The 18,716-nt window shown below is 42.4% G+C and overlaps 1 protein-coding gene across 2 annotated transcripts in view; it reads left to right on the top strand.

The window, feature by feature from the left end:
* Positions 1-18,716, top strand: part of col5a1 (procollagen, type V, alpha 1) — an 80,692-nt gene that overhangs the window by 45,264 nt on the left and 16,712 nt on the right. For both annotated transcript variants that reach the window (XM_069168660.1, XM_069168652.1), the window contains exons 21-43: positions 435-488; positions 1,013-1,057; positions 3,243-3,296; positions 3,383-3,427; positions 4,882-4,935; positions 6,090-6,134; positions 6,327-6,380; positions 7,647-7,691; positions 8,075-8,128; positions 10,576-10,683; positions 13,151-13,204; positions 13,659-13,712; positions 14,491-14,535; positions 14,740-14,793; positions 15,761-15,805; positions 15,903-15,956; positions 16,064-16,117; positions 16,208-16,261; positions 16,933-17,040; positions 17,151-17,240; positions 17,798-17,851; positions 18,116-18,223; positions 18,341-18,448. In XM_069168660.1, coding sequence (XP_069024761.1) covers positions 435-488; positions 1,013-1,057; positions 3,243-3,296; positions 3,383-3,427; positions 4,882-4,935; positions 6,090-6,134; positions 6,327-6,380; positions 7,647-7,691; positions 8,075-8,128; positions 10,576-10,683; positions 13,151-13,204; positions 13,659-13,712; positions 14,491-14,535; positions 14,740-14,793; positions 15,761-15,805; positions 15,903-15,956; positions 16,064-16,117; positions 16,208-16,261; positions 16,933-17,040; positions 17,151-17,240; positions 17,798-17,851; positions 18,116-18,223; positions 18,341-18,448 — 1,440 coding nt within the window. The remainder of the gene's footprint in view (positions 1-434; positions 489-1,012; positions 1,058-3,242; positions 3,297-3,382; positions 3,428-4,881; positions 4,936-6,089; positions 6,135-6,326; positions 6,381-7,646; positions 7,692-8,074; positions 8,129-10,575; positions 10,684-13,150; positions 13,205-13,658; positions 13,713-14,490; positions 14,536-14,739; positions 14,794-15,760; positions 15,806-15,902; positions 15,957-16,063; positions 16,118-16,207; positions 16,262-16,932; positions 17,041-17,150; positions 17,241-17,797; positions 17,852-18,115; positions 18,224-18,340; positions 18,449-18,716) is intronic.

Consider the following 18,716-nt stretch of genomic DNA (forward strand, 5'->3'; position numbering starts at 1 on the left):
GAGGGGCGAAAAAGACACGGAAGGAGAAAGCAACAGAAAAAAACCCTCTTCTGTTATGACTTATTTTGTCCACCAGGGTGTGCAATACTCTGGTTTTGAATTCACACCGCCCAGGACATTAGTTAGGTAACTGTAGCTGCGAGGCAAAGCACCAAAACATTTCAAAGCATTGTTTGATAGGTGCAGTTGTAGGGAATGAAAGAATAGTAAAAAAAAAAAAAAAAAAAAAAAATGTAACAAAAAAAGAAGCTTTCTCCTCACTATCTCACTCGGAAGAATATCCTCAAGGACATTTGGGAAGTGAGATTATTTCCAGAAGTCTAATTTTTGAAACTTGATTGAGCTGAACGTGTTTAATAATTCGACAATCCTTTCACTCACAGGTGTGATATCAACTCTCGAATCACATTTTCTCCTCTTTTGCTTCCTATAAGGGACCCCGCGGTTTGCTCGGACCAAAAGGACCTCAGGGACCTCCCGGACCACCCGTGAGTCCCCCCCCCCCCCCTCTCACTCGTCTTTTCTCACCCTCCTCTCACACTTTTCATATCCACCCCGTTACGATAGATTTACTGTTTAGAGGGCAGAATCTATCTTTTTATTTTATTTTTTTACCATCTCAGGCAACGAGAACAAAAGACGCCGCATACAACACCCACAGGGAAATACAAAACTCAATATATCTGCGACAGAATACACAAAAAGCAGCGCATGTTATTGAGTTTAACTTTCAGACAGACGTCTACAGCGGAGAGAGGCTTCAACTTAATGTTTATATTGTCTCGACAGATTTGATTTAACATGGATAGTGCACATTGATCCAATGGCTTATTTTGATTAGATATTGCTGCGCAAGATGTGGATGTCCCAAACACGATAAAACACACTCTAAAATCGACTGTTAGTACATAAAAGTCTACCTAAAATACGGTCCGTTTCAGTGTGTTAAGGATTTGCTGACTCTTCCGCTTTTAATTTGTGTGTAACGCCCTGTTCATCTCGTCTGCTGCAGGGGGTTACTGGAATGGACGGCCACTCTGGACCCAAAGGAAACATAGTAAGTGAAAACGGAATTGATTCGATTGTGTTGCGATTCACGATACGGCGGAGGACCGAGATGCAGGACACCGAAGCAGCGAGTAAAAGGAGAGCGGGCGAAAAAAGATCATTTACAAGAAATAAGGCCGGCCAATGAAAACATAAGAATGAGGCTGGAGCATGGTACAAAAATTGGCAAGGTGCACATATATATACACACAACTACCTGACACAGGTGGGGACAGAAACTGGCGGGAGCCAAAGATTGGCCGGAAATAAAACAAACATGGACGCCAAAGAAAGGCCCGAAACAATTATTACACAATTGAATGATTAACGTTTCAGCTCATATTTGTAGAAACGGCTGGATGAAACTAAGAGAAATGTCACCGTTTCCACATAGTTTTGTTTGAGGTTACATACTAACCTTTCATTCTAATACACATACTAACGCACTATTTAGCGTGCCAGAAGAAGATTTGCCCGTACATAGTATCTTAAACGTAGGATTCCAAAAGTACCAGGACGTCCTACAACATCCAGTCGTATTTTGCAGTATGCGGGCCAGCGTGCTACTCTGGGCCGTTCTGACCCACAATCCTTTGCACAATCCAAGATACGTCACATCGACTGAGCCTCCGAGACAGTTGGTGGCGCCTCCTTTCTTATGCTTTACCCGCAAAAGGAAGGAGGAGACGAAGAAGAAGAAGAAGAAGAGGCATTAAAAGGAAGCGTACTCGTTCCAAATCGCGTCCTTTTTCTTTTGCCTTCAAACGTCGCGCTACGGATCGCGACGGATATGACCGAGAGGCTCAAAGTTCAAGGTGCATTTTTATGTATACGTACTACATGCAACAGTACATACTTTGTGAGGGTAGCTGCTGTAAGTACTAAAAGTAAAAAGAAGTAGTATGCAAACCGGAACGCGGGGTAAATCATTTTATGGCATATTAAATAGTACGAACTGTTAACTTCGACCGACTGCATTTCGACAAGCATCTATTGACATCATCACCGTAGATTTAGTTGCAAAGCGAAACACCGCTGCACCATTGTAGGTTTAAAACGGATGAAAAAGAAAAACACAACAACTTGGAGGACGAATTTGTCCGATTTTCAGCAAAAAAGTGGCGATCAAAAGCTCTATTTATATGTTCCATTGTTCAATATCAATAAATGTCTCTTCATGAGATGTATGTCTTTTTAACAGACTACGACTGGGCTCATTCTTCAATAGTGGCATAAAAGGAAGGGGAAAAAAAAAAAAAAAAAAGACATCATCAATCGCAATTATTTGTCTGACAATTCACAAGCCAACAACAATGTCGCAATCGTGAGTCTTCAGGGGGAGGACTCTAAAATAAAAAACGGGATTTACACCGAGTCCAAACGGGATGTGACTAATTACTGATAAAAACCCAAAACACACAGCTGTCACGGAATCCAAAGACATTATACGATTCAATCTCTGCAGCTTTAACATCACCCTGAAATCCATGACACGGTCTCTTGAGCCCTCTTCCACACACACACACACACACACACACACACACACACACACACACACACACACACACACACACACACACACCAGTACAATCAGAGGAAGCAACATCATGAAGAATAGACCGCCGGTGTGAAGATCCATTCGGGCGGTCCGATCACAGCCAGTTGTATCATTCCAGCTCAATTTCTGGTTGCACCGGGCCGTAATGAGAGAATATCTAACCGGAGCGGCCCGCTGGACACGCTCCAACGAGGTGGAGATGGAAGATGCAACTGCTTTCCCACAACTCTTTAGACTGAGGCAACATAATTGATTGCCAGTTTATCTCAGAGGGTGACGAGTGTTTTGTGTTTGTGCTTCAGACGTTTCTTTCATGAGGAAAAAAAATAAGATCTGAGAATATGTACTGTGTTTTGTGTATCTTAGCCTGAGCCAGAGTGGTATCCGTTTAAAAACAACAACCCATTATGATCTCTATTGGTGTAGGGAGGTAATAACGCAGAGATGCACTGCTGGATATCTTCTAATTTATATCTGTTCAGAGGAACATTTCACTTTTAATGGGCCGCACGTAGCGACAAATCACTCTCACGTGGGCCGTTTAAGAGTAAGTAAACCAATCAATCTTTGTGTTTTTATAATTAGATTTTCTAAAATTAGCTTTGTGTTTTTTTTTTTTTTTTTTTTTTTTTTTTAGGGACCTCAAGGAGAGCCAGGACCTCCCGGGCAGCAAGGCAACCCAGGCGCCCAGGTGAGTGATGAACAGGCCGGCTGACGTTACATTCTTCTCCGATCTATCATGAAAAATGTTCTGAGTTTTTTGTATCTCCTCTGCAGGGACTTGCAGGGCCCCAAGGAGCCATCGGACCTCCAGGAGAGAAGGTAAGACGTCACACACATGACCGCAGAATGAAACGATAACATATTAGGAAATGTGTAATTCACACAACTCAACAAAAAAAAAAAAAGAAAAACCTGCCAGCTTGATAAAATGTTAATAAATTCAGACCCAGAATCTAGAAAATTGGAGCCAAGTTGCTATCTTATTCAGCTCCAAATGCTTATCAAGTTATTATGCAAACGCATCCCCAACGCAGGACCAAATATTGCCGAGTCGACAGTACAGATTTTAATCCTGATACATTTTAATCCAATTTCAGCGAAATCACATTTGCCAGCTTATATGGAGGATATTCAGTTTATTGTTGAACAGCTGGAATATGAATATGAATAATGGAGGAGTGATGTTTGCCCTGATTCAAAGAGAAATATTAGAGCGACTGTGGTATTTGATGAAGAAAATAAAGACTAAATACTACATTATTTATGTGAAAATGTTTGGTTGAAAACAAAAAAGTCATATAAATGCAAATAGCATGACAGTGTTGAAGTTAATAGATGATTAAACCTTTGACACGAAGCCTCTACGTTGCAAAATTTGGGGGCGTTTGAATGTTTTGTTGAAACTCAGCGCAGTTTAGAAAAGAAAAGAGACTTAACGTTTGATTATTTTTTTGGGGGGGGGCTACTTTTATCTGGACCGAATGAACGGACAGCTTTTGTATAGAAAATCACGTTCACCAGAGGATGAAGCCTCCAGACTTTTGTCATCCCCTGACCGTTCCTCTCGTGCAGTGCTTCACAATTACACTCCCAACGAGCCAAAATCCAAAATATTTTCATTTCGTTTAGTTTAGCCACAGCGTGACGCTCGCTTGATGGAGTCGTATTCGGACTCCTCGCTCGTTGATTTTAGCAAGTGGAAGGGTTGAAATTTCGAAATTGCTGCAAGATCCAAAACACTGCGGTGTCTATGTGCTGCCCCCTGCTGGTTTCGAACAATTTGCTTTAAACTAATACATTTATTCTTGGATTGAAAATGTTAGCTTTATGTTGTCGTTCTTTAGCCTTTTTGAAGCTGTTGCTGGGTTGGAGTGGGACTTGGGGAAACTGGGTTTGCTGCATGGTCTGAAAAGTTTGGATGGCTCTGCTCTCGTGCCACCACGAGGCCGACGTTTGCTGGCTGGATTACCAAACAATTCTGCAGCATGTCCCTCCTCAGGATGAATTGTAATAATTTAGTGACCCTTTACCTTTCTATTTAGCTCAATCGAACTGTCAAAATCAGTTAAAAAAAAAATGTTGGGCAAAATGAATATTTGGATCTGCCTCACACGTTCTTTATTTTTGGCTCCAATTGACAAACGTTAGCATGCTGTTGTTCCCGTTTGCCTTTGTCTTCCCACAGCCTGTTGCGATACAGACAATCATTAATTTCCGCGTGCTCTCTTCCTCCGTAAGGTCATAATCATTCCAACGTTTTGTTGTCTGTCTAGGGTCCAACCGGAAAGCCAGGTTTGCCAGGAATGCCGGGAGCTGATGGTCCACCGGTGAGTTTATACACCAGCAAGTAAAACAGCCTCTAATTCCTTCCTCTGTCTTTTTATTTATTTATTTTTTTTCCAGGCAATTTATAACCGTGACAAACACTATCTGTGAAGCAGTGCGCCAATTTAACACATACAAAACACAGATAGTGATTCACCTGAAACATATGCACGATGCGACGCATTGCCACCGCAGCGTTTGTAACAGCGGAGCAGCCCGCCCACACACCGACAATATAGATGCAAAACACACTCTCTCTCTCTCTACCGTCCCTGCTCAGACGGCGCAGAAGACACCTGCACTGATGGCAGATGTTTTTCTTGCGAGGCGCCAGGTGGTAGCTAACAGAGATGGAGACAAGAGAGGCCGTGAGATTTGAATAACTGCAGGGCAAGACCAAGAAACGCAGGGAGATGGAGTACAAAAAAAAAATAAAAAATAAAACTCGAGGGATCTGTTGAAAGAGAGGAAGACGGAAAGTGCAACATCTCCCCCCCCCCCCCTCCACCCCCCCGGTCCTCTAATGGTCTTCTAAGAGTGGAAATAGCTCGTCCACATTTCCACCCTCGTCCATTTGTTGCATGAATCATAAACCGGGATATTCAGCGTCTTACCGCTCCCTCTTTGGCCGCCTAATTTCTCTCCTCTCCATCCTCACGTCACTAAAAAGCCATCACAGGGTTTTTGCAAAGCTCCTTTGTCTCATGAGAAGCAAATCAATTTCCTTCCTGTCTTTTTTTTTTTTTTTAAACTGGACATCCGCTTGTGTATTAGAAATGTGACTTCTGTATTGTGTGTGTTGTCATGCGTGTGTGTGTGTGTGTGTGTGTGTATGTGTGTGCGTGCGTGCGTGTGTGTGTGTGTGATGTATTGTGAAGTCCCAAAACGGCACTCTTAGCTCTTAGAGCCCAGTAATAGCTCTGTAATGCTGTGCATTAAGGATAAAAAAATAAATAAAACAAAGAATCCCAAATGCGATTGAACTCTAAAAGGCTCCCCTTTTTTTTTGTTTTTTTGTTTTTTGCAGTCTTCCAGTTTGATACATCCTCTGATAGTTTTACAACCTAATCCCTCAGTTAAAGTGGGGTGTTGTTGTATTTATGGTGGCAATTATCCTGAAATGATATGCAATAATATTTCTCTTAATAATTCACAGGGTCACCCTGGAAAAGAGGGGCCTAATGGAGAGAAAGGACACTTGGTGAGTTTTATTTCTTCTCTGCAGCTCGCGTTCGTTCCTTCAAGTTTCTTCTCCCTCCCGTTGTCCTACTTCAGACGCATTTGCATAAAATGTTTTTGCATGAATGTTGGTAACATTAGCAACATTAGTGTGTGCAGGCGTGAAACTGTAATTGTGCACGAGCTCTCATCAAACATCTGTCTCTCTCTCCAGGGACCCGCCGGCCCTCAAGGACCCATCGGTTATCCGGGGCCCAGAGGCGTGAAGGTGAGCTGATCATCAACCACTAAGAAATAGATATTATTATTTTCTATTGCTTTGTAATTAACGACTGCTACGGGCTGATAGTTTGCCATTATCTTATTAAAGCGAAAAAATATGATCATTATTATTATTATTATTATTATTTCCAACATTTGTCCAACAAAGCAGCAAAATTACATTCACTTAAAAGGACAGTTTGGATGAGTTTAGCGGCAGCAGCGCTCGCTACTGACATAAAAAAAAAAAAAAAAAAAAAAAGGCCATGATGATGCAACGATTAAGACAGGAAAGCCTTCTTTTCAGATCTTATACAACCTCGCGTAAGTCGGCGCCAAGGTTAGTCACAGGCGCTGATAATGGCTTGAGGCGCTCAGCCCTTCTCTTGTTTGGTGTCATTAGTCGCTGATCAAACCGAGACAGAGGAAATCCCATCAAATAATTCTTGGCGAGAGGGTGTGACTGACGCAATCATTAGTCGTTCCGCTGAGAGAAAGGATCACACACAAGTGGCTTGACTTCCAGTTCGTGGTGCCCCTGTTACGTGGCTGAAGTCTTCTCGCTGGGAACATGAGACGAACAGTCCGGAAAGGAGGACTTTAGAGGATTTCCTGCTCTAAGCTACAGATGAAACCGTTGACTGCGTATAAAAGTGGACGTAGCTTCCAGCTCCGAAAAATGAGCCCGGTGCGGAAGTGACTTAAACAGCAATACCACCGGGTGCCACTAGAGGTCGGCTCAAAAAAGAGCCGCTTCCCATAGACCCTCCATTCAACTCCTCTCGTGAAATTCTCAGTCAATACAATTTTTTCCACAAGTTTCCTGTATGTCATTTGCTAAATTCCCTCTTCCAGATTCGTGTCCATCTGAACATAATCCATCATTAACGATAAAATAAGGGTTTTAAGGGTGTTTTTAGGGGTGTGTCTGTTTGATTGACAGGCCTGTGGTACAGTCAGGTTACGCTTATCAGTGGGCGGGATGTAGTATCACCGGGTTTCCAATCAGATCGAGTGAGATCCACCGCTCCCCACACATATAAATAGATCTATTGCGGGGTTTACCGTCCATAGCATGCTTGTTTGACTCATTTAGAAGAATGAAACGGTGACATTAAGCTCTATCGGGAGATGTTCGTGACTTGAGCAGCCGTATTTTAGATTTGATTTTAGGTGAATATCCTCCTGTCATTCACTGCACTTCAACTCCCCCTTCCTCTGTCCAACATTCACCCCTATCGGCCTGTAACTTCTGTCTGTTCTTGCATCACAGGGAGCCGACGGTGTTCGCGGACTCAAAGGACACAAGGGTGAAAAGGTAAGAAGGATGCAGATGGTCGGCTGGGAAACGTCAAAACGACGTTACTGCGTGAAAAAGGAAGAGATTTTGGCCTTCAGATATATTATTAATATCAAGGATTACACTGAATATTGGCAGGTAGATGAAGGTGATTACAATAGTGGTGGCGGTTTCATAGTAATGATAATCTCAATTAAATCCTGTAAAATGAATTTTGCTGATATGGAAGGGAAAAACAAAAAAAGCTAACGAGTTTCTATGGCAACAGGGTATCTTGGTAAGACTCCACATCTGTATATGCTTGTCTCTGTATGAATACCGCACAAATGGTGTCAACATCTGTATTTTTTTGTATATTTTTTTTAAAGCCTCTATTTCAACCTTTTATTCTCTCGCTATAGGGAGAAGACGGCTTCCCCGGCTTCAAGGGAGATATGGGAATCAAGGGCGACAGGGTGAGGCTTGTTTGTTTATATTTATATGAATATATATATATTTACATACTGTCACATTAATCATACTGATTGGACGACGATAACACATCTGCATTTAGGATTGTTTTAAGCTCGCACCAACCACTTCTGTCACGATATCGCCCTACTGCCTAAACCACTGTGCCTTCTGTGGAATTGGGGGTAATCAGCAAACATAAGGTGTTGTTCCAATTCCCTCTGTGTGTGTGTGTGTGTGTGTTGTGTGTGTGTGTGTGTGTTGTGTGTTGTGTGTGTGTGTGTGTGTGTGTGTGTGTGTGTGTGTGTGAGAGAGAGAGAGTTTCCAATTTGCCAGTCAGTCCTCCTAGCCTCGGCAAATTTCAGGAGAAATGCATGATTTTGATAGGTGTAGCCGGCAACAACTTCTCTCTCCAAAGTGCATCGGGGATTTACACTGTTAAGTCGTTGGGGGGGGAAACAAAACAAAACACACAAAAAAAAAAAACCCGCTTTCTACAGTGAGAAGTATAACTCGCACCGGCCGCTTCTTCAAACACCAATCCTTGACCAGGCTGTCTCTCGCTGAGTGCAGAAAAGGGAAGGAGAAATCAATGGCACTTTAAACCCCTTCAAACCCGAGAGAGAGACACGGGGCTCCGGCCTTGTTTTCCTCTGGAGACGCAGCAGATCCAGATGAAAGCAAAGATTTGAGGAGGCCTCTGCGCTCTGGAGACACGTGCATGGACTGGAATCTAAATGACTAATTCTGAGCATGCCTGAGAAAACAGTGCGTGTGTGTGTGTGTGTGTGTGTGAGTGCTCAATTTATAGTGCTCTCTTTGATGAGCTTGTAAGTGTGAGTCAAGTACAGTTTGCTTGATGTCGTTTTATGTATACGTGAGCGTGGCCGTGTGTGTGTGTGTGTGTGTGTGTGTGCGCGCGTGTGTGTGTGCGTGTGTGCGTGAGCTCGCTTCCTTCCTTTGCAAACCCCCTGCACAAACCTTTAACTAGATATCTTTCACACAACAGCGGGTCTCCGGGGCAATGACTGGTTGTCAGGGCGAGTTTGTACTCTGTCATTTAGCGCGTGTCCTGCTAGAAGGTGAGCACACTTTCAGGGAGAGGCAATAATAGGACTGCTAACTGCTTTTAAAAAAGGGGGCAGGTAGCCAGGGAAAACATCCTTTAAACAACTTTACGGTCACCACAGTTTTAAAAGGGCGACCTGAACGACGCAGAATACACCGACTTGTTTGCACAATCATCTACCATGAATATAAGTAAAGGAACACAAGGAAGATTCATGTTGAAAAAAAAAAAGAATGATTTAACACAGCATGAATTATTTCGTTCTTAATGACGTAAGAAAGAAGTAAGAAACCGATTTAGAACAAAGTGACTGCTAATTGCTTTAGAGGATTTGACCACGGGTGGCGCTGTGGAGCAAAGTTTTGATGAGCTGATGCAGGACGTGCATGAGCAACTGCAAAACACATACAAATGGACGTAGTCTCAGCTTCGGAACAGCTAAGTCAATGCCCTAAAGTGTAGTACCACTGAAGGCCACGATGGGCTGGCTCCAAAAAAAAATCTCTGGCTCCAATAGACTTCCATTTAAAAAGTGTCAACTTCTCTAATGGAATACAAAGTCGGTGTATTTTTTCTACAAGTTATTATGGTGTCATTAGCTAAACTCACTCCTTCTGATCAGTGTTCTAGTGGCACTTCTGAAAAGAAATAATAATAAATTAGATATTAGGCCTCAAAGAGAGGTATGTTTGGGGGCGTGCCTGATTTGATCGACAGGCCTGGGGTTCAGTCAAGTGTCCTCCAGTTCTCAGTCAGACCCACCCCTCACTCTTCCCCAGTGGGTCCAAATATAGTAACTTCTTGTTCCAAAAAAAACAAAAACAAATGGTGACGGCCAAAATGCCAGACTCGAGCCTTCACAAACCAATAGGTGACTTCGCGGTGGTTTGCCACTCCGCAACACATAATAGAACTTCAACTGCAGATGCCAGTAATGTAAATGTCATGTTATTGTGTGGATTGACAGGCGGTGGAGGTAGTAATGCACGGAGAAACATAAGAACAACAAGAAGGAAAATACATTCAGCATGTTGGTTAATTCCCAATGATTAACTACAATATTTAAATACAAGGACAAATCCATGTGGTACATCAGAAGACAATGATAAAAGATTTTTTTTTTTTTTTTTTAAATGGGTCTATTCGTGATATATAATATGTGGGCTGATCTCTGTTAAGCCCGCTAAATACATCGTCATCAAATTAGTGAGCCACATGAATGGAACGAGATTTCCAGTGTCCCCGCTGACGGTCAGGGAAAAGGAGCTGAGCAGAATCAGTGGTGAAAGACGACCCTGTCAGACCCAGTTCTGGCAGCGGGTGCAGTCTCTTATGTTTAATTATGCAGGAAAGTGATACTCATGCTTCCTGTTTTTTTCCCAGGGAGAGCTCGGAGCAAGTGGACCCAGAGGAGAAGATGGTCCCGAGGGGCCGAAGGGTCGCTCGGGGCTCCCAGGAGATTCTGGTCCCCTTGGCCCAAGTGGTGAGAAGGTGAGCTCCTTTCGCCAGTTTTTTTTTTTTTTTTTTTCTCCTCCAGCTGAGGTATGCCGATATCCCACAGACAAGCGTGAACAGAATTATTATTATCATTTCATTTCTTCAGTCATATTTGATCTCTGATGATGGCTCAGCGGGGTTTAACGAGGAAAATAGTGTTCCTGATCGTTCTGTTCGGAGCTGCTCTTCAACCAGCTGAGAGCATAAATGGATTCCGATAACAATCTTTATTGTTAAGCTGAACGCTTGGTAAGCTGTTGCTTACAATTCCTCAGCCTGCCGACAATCTCACTGACAAATGACGGGGCCATTTTTTGCGGTGTTAAAAACGTCCGTCTTTGTGTTCCGGAGGATGCAGCGTCTTAATGATCTGTCACTAAAGGTTTGCAGATGTGGTCTGTTAACAAACTCAAACCCACAGCCTGATCTTGAAAATCATTAGCCAGCGGGCACATAGTGGAACTTATAACCACAGTGTTTGTTATTATCTTAGAGCTTTCTGCTTTTAGTGAAGGGCATTTTCTGAACGTGAATTGTATATATATTTGCATTATGGGAGTTGGAAGTGGAAATTGGTTTGTGCATCCTGATCAGACAGGAGGTAACAGCTCAGTCATTTTTGTGTTTAACCAGAGCCGGCACACATTTCTACATTCAAACACAGAGCTGGGCTCTTAAAAATACTGCTGTGGTGGTTGTGCATGTTGTTACTATTAGAATAAAACTTACTTCTATCATAACTGTTTGTATTCACAGATGTATGAATATAGCGTAAAGGGAGACTGATGCGGTCTGCTTGTCTTGCGTTTTAAGTTGGAACTGTACTTATGTTGAATTTAGTACTGAATAGAAATTGTCCTGGATCATTTTAGATCTCAGTTTGGACAGTGTGGGCGTCTCTGAGCGCTGCTGCTAATTTTGGTTCACGTAGGTGCAGCGGCGCAAAGTGCAAAAAGGGCTGAATACAGTCAAAGATAAACTGGAGGGCGTGGTAATTTAAAAAAAAAAAACACGACTTTGCTGGTTTTCATTGCTCTGAAATGGACCGAGCCAATCACAGTGACGCATGTCACAAGTGTGTAGGTTTTTGTTTAGTTTGTACAGTGATGATAGAAATAATATAAAAAAAAAAGGTTCATGAAGCCACTGAAGATTAATCAGTTTTTTATCTTTTTGCATCTGATATCATTAAATGTCGCATCAGATTGCAAGAATGGTGAAAACACAGCATTTGCATAGTTAAGACCAAAACATGCCGTGCTACTTATGCTACAAAGAAAGCTGTAAAGAAAGCAATAATACAACAAGTTTAATGAGCCACTGTAATGCGACAGATCCTGCGTGAACATCCAAAAAAAAAAAAAGAAATAACTTGTAACCGATTCATCTAAAGTGTGTTGAGGTGTGTGGAGCATCCTGCACGTGATTTCATTTCAAGGGAAACACAGACGGATGGTTGTGTGTAATAATTGTAGTGTCCTACTGCCTTCAGATTGGCTGCTGCGATGTAAAAAAAAAACTACAGATATCATATTACAACAGTATAATACCATCTGACAAATTTATAATAAAAATACAGCCGGCTTCAAGCTCATTAAATGTGATAATTTGATTCATTTTAAATGCACCTACTAGCTGGAGAATGATTAATTAAATTATTTATTTACATTTTTACAATTATTCCGCCACTGCTGCCCTTTAAGTGGTAAACAAGTGTGGATAAAATCATAATGGACGGCCTTTTGGCATTTTTTTTTCTGCCTGCAGTTTCTAAGTCTTCGTAACTGAGATCACCATTAATTGGTTATCAATTATCACTAAATAAGAAAACAGAGGCAGATATTAATGTCAACGAGGAATGTAGTTTTTTCACAAAAATATTTATGGACGATTAAAGGTTAAAAGTCTTTCATTATATGACGAGATGTAAACTTTTTTACATTAAACAGGTGGTAAACTGTATTTTGCCGTTGGTTTAGCGATACAACTTCGGCTCTATTTTTCGAAGAAAATATTTGTTTGCGTTTTGAAAAAGTAAATACGCTAAATTAGCAGATTATTTTTGCTATGTATGACTGGATGTACTAAAAAAACTACAAAGGAAAACTTTGAAGACAAAAACCTGGTGATTCTCAGACAAGCTTTTTTCCATGATGTATAAACAGATTAAGAACTGAATAATTACTCACTTACTGAGGTGTGACTGACAATGAAGTGAAACCATTGCTCGACCGAATACCACACCTTCCTGTATCCCTTTCAAATTAAAAGCTCTCGTTTCAAATGAAAAGCCCTCTTGCGTTTTCTGCACGGTCCAGCAACGTGAATGCATTGAGTAAGCTGTAGCAAGGCCCTTTTCAAAGTTTGAAAAAAAAAAACATAACCTGGACGATGTCATGAGTGTTACAACATTTGGGGGTTTGAAAGAAGTTAAATACAACCAATTTTCTCTCTTCTACAGGGTAAACTCGGAGTTCCCGGATTGCCAGGATACCCAGGAAGACAAGGACCAAAGGTACGTGCGCACAGATGGCTTAACAACATTGTCATTAGTTCACGGATTTCAGTAAGAATAACTGATTAGGGGCACAGTTTAGTCGGCCAAAATGTCTACACTGTGGCGTTTCTGTGTGCATTTGAAAGAGAATAAAAAATGCACATGTGCGTGTGAAGGCTGCTTTGCTGAACTTTTGATGGCTCATCCTTTAGCATTTTTTAGGCAAAGCCGCAGCCTGACAACTGGACATGCTTGAAGCTCCCTGATCAAAGAGCCGTGGATTTGAATATGCTATTTGGTGTCAGCCCCTCAAACTTCCTGATACGATAACAATAAAACACTGCTTTTATTTATGTGCACGCAAAATCCTGTTGCATTTAATAAGCTAGGGGTATCTCGGGGAATAAACAAGGGATGTAATGTTTAAGGTTTGTCTCACAAATGATTAATTACTCTCTTCTCTCGCACACAGGGATCTCAGGGTTTCCAAGGTTTCCCTGGCGCCAACGGAGAGAAAGGAACTCGGGTATGTCAGATAGACTTCTTTTATTATTCTTCTCATTCCTACAAGGGTTGGATACCGGAGACGGGCTCCTGTCCCAGCTCCAGATCCATCAACCTAGCGGAAGTTGCATGTCTCTTAAAACAAAAAAAGATTTTGACCAAGGACAGAAAAACAATCGCATTCTTTCTTCATTACCACCTTTACACAACTCATTTCAAACTACCAAAAAGCTTTGTTTATCATTTTGTGCCGCTTGAGCAATGTTTCATTTTCTTTGTTTAAGGGATGGGCCATTAGCTCGCCTGCAAGAGTAATGGTTCGCCACCACGAGTGGAGCAGGGCGCACAAAGCTTTTCATCTTCACAAAATATTTGTGAAGTTTATCAGACCCAGCTCCCAGACACAAAGGGATACGAGTGCTATTAACATAGTTTCACAACTACTTATTTGAATCTTAAAAGCCACACAAAAAAATCTAATTGTTTACCTCATTAAAATTGTATGCAGCTGGTGTAATTATAATACTGCTGTCAAATTATTATATGGTGCAATACTGTTTATTAAAATGTCCTTTTCTGAGGTATTAATGACTCAGATGTAAGCGATTATAAATGATGGTAATTTTGAAAGGTAATTGCTAATCAATAATAAAACGGCTCCTAAATGGCCCAATTTTGTTGAAATCTGCTCGCAAATGTTCCTGTCTGCTGGCATTACATGAATTCTTCTGGAAGATGCAGCCTCTTATTGATGCGAGTGCCATTCCTTTGATCATTGTGTGTGTTCTTCATGTCCGCAGGGAACAGCAGGAAAGCCAGGCCCACGCGGACAGAGGGGACCAACGGTTAGTCTTACTCAGCAGACTCGTGGTTGCATACAGATGGCCAGCTTGGCACCTGAGTTCAAAAGTGGAGGTTCAACCTGGGCACGCTCGAGGGCAATCCAAACGGAGACGATAACTAAGCTCAACGTTTCCAGGTCATGCATATCTACCTAGGAAGCTTCATGTGATTTTTTTTGTAATCACTTTTTTCTTTTTCTCAAAAAGGGGCCTCGAGGAGAGAGAGGACCAAGAGGACCAACAGGAAAAGCCGGACCAAAGGTGCATAAAATATTTCTCCGCCACTTTCTTGAGGCAGGGCTCTGCCCACATTTTGCTCACAGATTTAGTCTTGTGCTGGGATTAGTCTGGAAACCCTGTGTACGTGAAGGCTCAGTCACACTGGAGGGCGGACCGATCAGGGACTAGTGGGTGTAGCTAAGTGAGATGACGCTGAAGTCAAGATTCTACAGTTCCAACAACTGAAGCGACACGAACAGCTCGAGTAACACTAACAAATATCGAGGAAGAGAATATTTTAAAAAAATTCAAAAGCAAAACCTCCGCTATTGTGGGCTCCAGAGCATAACATACGTCATGTGGCAGTCAATGCCGATTGGTTAAAGGCTGCTCCAATCATTTCCGAGTTAACCCGAGGTTTACGCCCATTAGGATGCAACAACTGGATACAATCCCCAATGAAACATGACATTAGAACCATAGACTGTATATAAAAGTGTACGTAGCTTCCGGGTATGAAAAAATTAGGCTGATGCGGAAGTGCCTTAAGCTGCAGTACCACCGAGTGCCACTAGAGGTTGGCTCCAAAAAGCCCCCTGCATTCAACTTCTCTTATAAAATTCAAAGTCCACAAGTTATTTAGGTGTTGTTAGATAAAGTCAGTACTTATTAATTTAATGATGGGGCCATCTGCAAATAATTTTGTGATTAATTAGAAAATAAGCTTCAAAAAGCAGTGTTTTGGGGGGCTTGCCTTTTGATTGACAGGCCTGTAGTGCAGTCAGGTTATGGCTATCGGTGGACGGGGACGTAGTATCATCGAGTTTCTCTCGAGTTCCCCCCCCACCCCCCCAACACAGCTCGTCCAAATATGGTCACTTCCTGCTCCAAAACCGCTTTAGCTTAGAACCCATCTATTCACGCAGCGAATTTAGCCCTGGTAATATCAGGCTAGCTTTATTGAATTACACTACAAGTTCACAGTTTACTCTTTATTTTGTCTCTTCAGGGTAACTCAGGAAACGACGGCCCACCAGGGCCTCCCGGTGAGAGGGTACGTACCATCACACGGCCATCAAGCGTCATTTTGTCGTCATGACATTACATGAGGTGTATTTGAATATTGACCAGGAATGTGTTGTTTCTTTCAGGGTCTGCCAGGACCTCAGGGACCAACAGGTTTCCCAGGACCAAAGGGCCCTCCTGTGAGTCCAGACTCTCGATATGCAAAACCCATCATGCCTTTTTTTTTTTTTCCTTCGTCAGTCAGTGCATTTACTGTAGCTTTATGGATTTGTGTGAATTTTTTTAGGGACCAGCAGGGAAAGACGGACTGCCTGGACATCCCGGACAGAGAGGAGAGACTGTGAGTAAACTGCTTTGGTTACCCAGCTCTTCATCTGTATTCCAGTGAGTCACTTATGTGACAATCTGTTTCTTTTCTGGTACTACACAGGGATTCCAAGGCAAGACGGGCCCTCCCGGTCCTCCGGGTGTGGTTGGACCTCAGGTGAGTCACTAATCTTTTTGCTGTGTTTGCCCTTGCAATGATGTTTTTTTTTTCTCTAATACATTGTTGTTTTGGCTGCACAAACTTATATTGATTGTATCCCTTTGTGCAGAGCCAAATCTCCATTAAGTGCTGAAAATTAATTAATGTCTCTTTGTAATGTTTATTTAAAGAGATACACTCTTGTCCAAGTGCCGTCCAAAAATTTACATGCAGATGACAGAAATCTGTAAGCGGTTATTAGGAACACCTCGGCATTTCCTTTGTCTTGACTTATCCTCTTACCTATATATCAACCGCCATGACTCAAGTGTTGTTTATCCTGGGCCGTATTAGCGACGGGCTCCTCATCCATAATGCATAAACGTTTAACAGACTTTCCCTCCCAGCCACTCTGCTAATGCCAGCTGAGAACATTCATGATAACGCAGCGGCGTGTGGCTTTAATGACTAGTAGGCCTCCCACTCAGCAAATGTTCAGCTTCTCCTGGCCATGTTTTGTAATAGATGGAGAAATTGTAACATCTTTCTTGTATTTAAATTGCTGATTTTGCTCACAATGTCCTCTCTGCTCTCCGCTTACTGTGGTTTCTCTTCTTCACACCTCCTCTGCAATTTGGTTTTAGTGTTCATGGTTTTAGTTTTGCCTTTTTTTCCCACCTCAATTATAGGGACCAACAGGTGAAACTGGACCAATGGGAGATCGGGGCCACCCTGGACCCCCAGGCCCACCTGGTGAGCAGGGTCTACCCGGAGCTGCAGGGAAAGAAGGAGCCAAGGTGAAGCTCTGTTTAATATTTTATCATTCTGTGAGCTTAATACATATACTGCTCACATTTGTTTCCCTTTTCTTTTATAGCACTGCTAACATTGTGTTTTCTTCTGTAAGGGTGACCCCGGCCCTGCTGGTCCAGCAGGTAAAGACGGCCCTCCTGGGCCAAGAGGTTTCCCTGGAGAGAGAGGTCTACCTGGCCCCGTGGTTAGTATCGCCTTCTGCTCAGTATAATACCATCTGACAAATTCAATATCTCTCACAGATTGGTTGTTGCATAATAGTTCTGCGCTATTAAATTGCTGTAAGAATGTGGTGAACCTCAAGAATCAGAGATTATATCAGATCCCTGAGTGGGCTTCACAAGAGGAACAGCATGCTCTGGGCTGTTTATTTTTTTAATTTTTAATTTCTTATTCTAACTTGACAAAGTCATGTCCTTGCAGTTATGCAATTTACACCATTTTCTCACCGCAAACTTGCTGGCAAGAAATCAGTTGTAGAAACAGCTTTTCTCTTTACTTTAAGATTTAGAAATGATGTGAAACACCAGCTCCTTTGTTATGTAAAGGATGTTTGCAGCGTTTTTTTGGTAAACAACTGTCCTTCGCATCTGCTCTCAGCCTCCACTTGGAGAGTAAGGGAGTTTTTCCTATCTCACACTGAGCCTGTTTGAAGATAGGGAGTCCAGTGTTCGGCAGGATGTGTGCTTCCCCAACAAATATATTTGTTTTCTGAAGCCTTCGCTTTATTTTGTTCTGCAGGGGGCTCATGGCCTGAAAGGGAATGAGGGTCCTCACGGCCCACCTGGCCCTGCTGTGAGTACAATTTACTGCATCCGCATCCTCAGTTTGTCATTCTCACGCTCTATATTCTGCATTTATCTGTGGGAATTGTCTTCATAGTAAAGTTATTCCATTACATAATATAATGATATGCACAGTTTGCTACTTACATAAGAGAGGTCTGACCTATTTGATATTGTAGATGTGCCTGAAATTACCCTTTAATTTTCAGAATTAAAAACTGTATTTTTGCTTTGTGATTTTAATAACTAATATTATTGTGCGGTGCCGGTCTAGGGTTCTCCTGGTGAGCGCGGCCCTGCTGGCCCAGCCGGACCCACAGGTCTCCCTGGACGCTCTGGTCCTCAGGGACCTCCAGGCCCTGCTGGAGAGAAAGGCGGACCGGTAAGAACATTACATTAAAGGAATTACTGTCACATACAACACTGCAAATTTTTTTCTTTGCTGACAATATGGTGTGATTCAATGAAATAAAACAAAAAACAAAAAAATATATCTCAGGGAGAGAAAGGACCTCAAGGCCCAGCTGGAAGAGATGGTATCCAGGGACCTGTGGGTCTGCCAGGACCCGGAGGACCTCCTGGACCCCCTGGAGAGGACGGGGACAAGGTGAGTTGCTTTTCATGGCCTCTTGTTCCGTCCAAGTGAAAAAAAAGTGTAATGAAATTCAAGCTGCGCTGAAGTGATTCAAATTTTGAGCTATTTCTCACTCTCACTCACTCACACACACACACACACACACACACACACACACACACACACACACACACACACACACACACACACACACACACACACACGCACGTACATGCAGATGTATGACCTCACACTGGACACACAATTTTACAGTTGAGATCTCGGCCAGATATCCTCACTC

The sequence above is a fragment of the Embiotoca jacksoni genome, unplaced genomic scaffold, assembly GCF_022577435.1.
Source record: "Embiotoca jacksoni isolate LCO1_2020_lvr unplaced genomic scaffold, fEmbJac1.0.p SCAF_10, whole genome shotgun sequence".
In the NCBI taxonomy this organism is placed as follows: Eukaryota; Metazoa; Chordata; class Actinopteri; family Embiotocidae; genus Embiotoca; species Embiotoca jacksoni.